We start from the raw sequence: 3,209 nt of genomic DNA on the forward strand, positions 1-3,209 counted from the left end.
AATCGAAAGGGTTTAGGCTTAGTAGAACTAAAACCGAGTACATGATGTGCGGTTTTAGTACTACTAGGTGTGAGGAAGAGGAGGTTAGCCTTGAAGGCCAGGTGGTACCCCAGAAGGACACCTTTCGGTATTTGGGGTCAATGGTGCAAGAGGATGGGGGTATTGATGAAGATGTGAACCATCGAATCAAATCCGGATGGATGAAGTGGCGCCAAGCTTCTGGCATTCTCTGTGACAAGAGAGTGCCACAAAAGCTAAAAGGCAAGTTCTACAGGACAGCGGTTCGACCCGCAATGTTGTATGGCGCTGAGTGTTGGCCGACTGAAAGGCAACATGTTCAACAGTTAGGTGTGGTGGAGATGCGTATATTGAGATGGATGTGTGGCCACACAAGGAAGGATCGAGTCCGGAATGATGATATACGAGATAGAGTTGGGGTAGCACCGATTGAAGAGAAACTTGTCCAACATCGTCTGAGATGGTTTAGGCATATTCAGCGCAGGCCTCCAGAAGCTCCAGTGCATAGCAGACGGCTAAAGCGTGCGGAGAATGTCAAGAGAGGGCGGGGTAGACCGAATTTGACATAGGAGGAGTCCGTTAAGAGAGACCTGAAGGATTGAAGTATCACCAAAGAGCTAGCTATGGACAGAGTAGCGTGGAAGCTTGTTATGCATGTGCCAGAGCCATGAGTTGGTTACGAGATTTTATGGATTTCACCTCTAGCCTACCCAATTTGTTTGGGACTAAAGGCTTTATTGTTGTTGTTGTAGAATGGCATATCTTTCTGTGGAACATCCTTTTTTTTCCTGCCGAGGGCCATGGAACAATCTTATCGTGGTTAGTGGGCGACATCGCTCAATCTCAGCCCTAGCGAAATCGAACGGTCAATATGATCCGAAGACAAACGGGTGCGATGACATATACACAACCCGAAGTAAAACCAAATTAACCATTCAAAGAGCACAAATATCCAAAGGAGAAATCAGACATGATTAACAGACGCACACACACATCTAGCTGATTTGCTGGGTCCTAGCTAGGCTCGGGTACATACAAGTAAGCTTAGTCGATGGACACCCAACTGAACGAAATTAACTAAGCACGGGACTAATCGAATTAACCAAAGCGTCAATCAAGGCATCAATTAACTATTTAGGTTGCTTCTTCTTCTGGTCTTGCTGCCTTTGTCGGAGCGCCCGCTCGATGAGCAGGTTCAGGAAGTTCATCACCTGCACCGCGTACTTGAGCGCCGTCAGAGGATCCACCTCCTGCAACACGCGCACCCGGATCAAATAAGTTACATCGATCACGTCAGTCAGAGGAAACTCCAGCTTTAAATTCGTCAGAACTATGAAATTTGGCTGAAAATCCAAGCATCCAGCCTATGAAATTTTTGACAAAAGCTTTGGAGTACAGCAGGCATGTCTGAACTTGACAAAAGTTTTGAAGTCTGACAAATACTGAAACGTCTGCAATGTTCAACATCTTTTGGTGGATTTGATTGGAAACGAGATGCTTGTTTTCCAGTAGAGATTAGACTCGAATTTAAATGGAATTAATACAATATAAGTTTGAAGAAATTCGGTTCCCGATTGACTCACATTTGAATGCAAGATATCTGTGTACAGTAACCAAGTAAAATGACTGAATTTTCCCATATTTTTTTGGTGAGATTCATCATTGGGAAATAAGAATATTGCTTGGGCGTTCAAATGTAAAGGCTGTAAATGATCGTAAAGTAGAATGATCAAAAGTAGATCCTCAAAAGAAGATGATCAAAATTTAGCTCGTACTCTGCATTACTAATTACCTCCGTCATGTTGGGCGCGAAGACCATGGCGACGTTGCGCGTGCCCATCCGGTTCCGCGCCTCCTCGCTCGCCACGTCCGCCATGAGCTGCACCGCCCAGTCGAGCAACGCCGCCTTGGCCGCCGGCAGCTTACCGATCAACCTGGCCGCCGCGTCCTCCGTGGCGCAGCGCGCCACCTCCTCCTCCGGCAGCGCGTCCAGCAGGCCGCCCGGCAGCTCCCTGAACCAGGCCTTGATGAGCCCCGCGAGGCAGTGCACGTCGGCGTCCTCCGGCACGGAGGCGGCGAGGTCGAGCTGGTCCCGGACGCGCTGCTCCTGCGCGCCGTCGGCGGCCACGCGGAAGATGCCCTCCGTCTTGAGCCCGCCCTGCTCGTACAGGCGGCGCTGCAGGAGGAGCAGGATGGTGGGCACGCTGTTCCCCCGCGCGTCGTGCGCGCACTGCATCGACTCCGTCGACACGCCGAACGCCGTCTTGCTGCACGCACGCCGGAGACGGAGACGATCATCGATGATTGAATGCCGAGGAGTAAGAGTAACCAATGGGACGGCGAGTGAGAGGAGGATGCGTGCGTAGCGTACCTGGCGCTGGGGGCCTTGGCGAGGGCGGGCTCGGGCTGGAGCTCGGCGGGGACGCCGCGGAAGCCGTGGAAGCGGTCGAAGGTGACGTGCGCGACGTGGCGCACGTCGGTGGGCCAGCCGATCTTCATCCGCTGCGGCTGGCTGCTGCCGGCGCCGGCGGCCCGGTCCCGCTCCTCCTCCTCGCCACCGCCGCCGCTGCCGCCGCCGATGTCCATCCCGATGGTCCGATCCGTCCGGTCCCCTACGTACCTACTTAGCAGCAGGAGCACGCGCGCGCGCCCCTTGAGGTGGCAGCGATGAGGAGAGGAGAGGACGCGGTATTGGCTGGTGGTTTCTCGTACGTAGCGTACACGATGGGATGGAGGGAAGGTGGGAGACCCGATGGAGACCACCTAGAAGAAGAAGACGAGGACGTGGAGGTGGTGGTTGGGTGCGAGGGGTACGTAGCAGTTGTTGTGGGACGACGTGGGTTGCACCACTACGCCAACTCGCGGCGTATCTTCGCTTCTAATGAAGGGGTAGTGGCTGTCAGAGCGGGAAAATGAAAAGAAAGAAACAACTTGTTCATGAAAAGCCAGTCATATTCCATGACCATATATAGCTGGCATTTGATTTTCATCAACATATATGATTCCCGACAAGGGGTGTGCAATCTTCACATAAGGGGAGTACTATGTATGTAGTGCGTACATGGTACGTCTTCCACTTTTTCAACATATCTCAGCGCTTGATTTTACCAACAATTAGAGTATAGATATTTTTTCAACATGTAATTTATGAATTTTATGTGACACAAAAATGATAAGTTGCAAGGTAAAAA

The 3,209-nt window shown here is 51.6% G+C and overlaps 1 protein-coding gene across 1 annotated transcript; it reads right to left on the reverse strand.

Moving 5' to 3' along the window:
- Window positions 1-935: 935 nt before the first annotated feature.
- LOC123059580 (rho GTPase-activating protein 2) lies at window positions 936-2,828 on the reverse strand. The gene is made up of 3 exons (XM_044482118.1): window positions 2,390-2,828; window positions 1,811-2,285; window positions 936-1,268 (listed from the first exon to the last, which is right to left on the reverse strand). Exons 1-3 carry the CDS (start codon window positions 2,602-2,604, stop codon window positions 1,149-1,151), a joined length of 810 nt encoding a protein of 269 aa, XP_044338053.1. The 5' UTR covers window positions 2,605-2,828; the 3' UTR covers window positions 936-1,148.
- Window positions 2,829-3,209: the final 381 nt, after the last annotated feature.

Source organism: Triticum aestivum, chromosome 3A (genome assembly GCF_018294505.1).
Source record: "Triticum aestivum cultivar Chinese Spring chromosome 3A, IWGSC CS RefSeq v2.1, whole genome shotgun sequence".
NCBI classification, from domain to species: Eukaryota; Viridiplantae; Streptophyta; class Magnoliopsida; order Poales; family Poaceae; genus Triticum; species Triticum aestivum.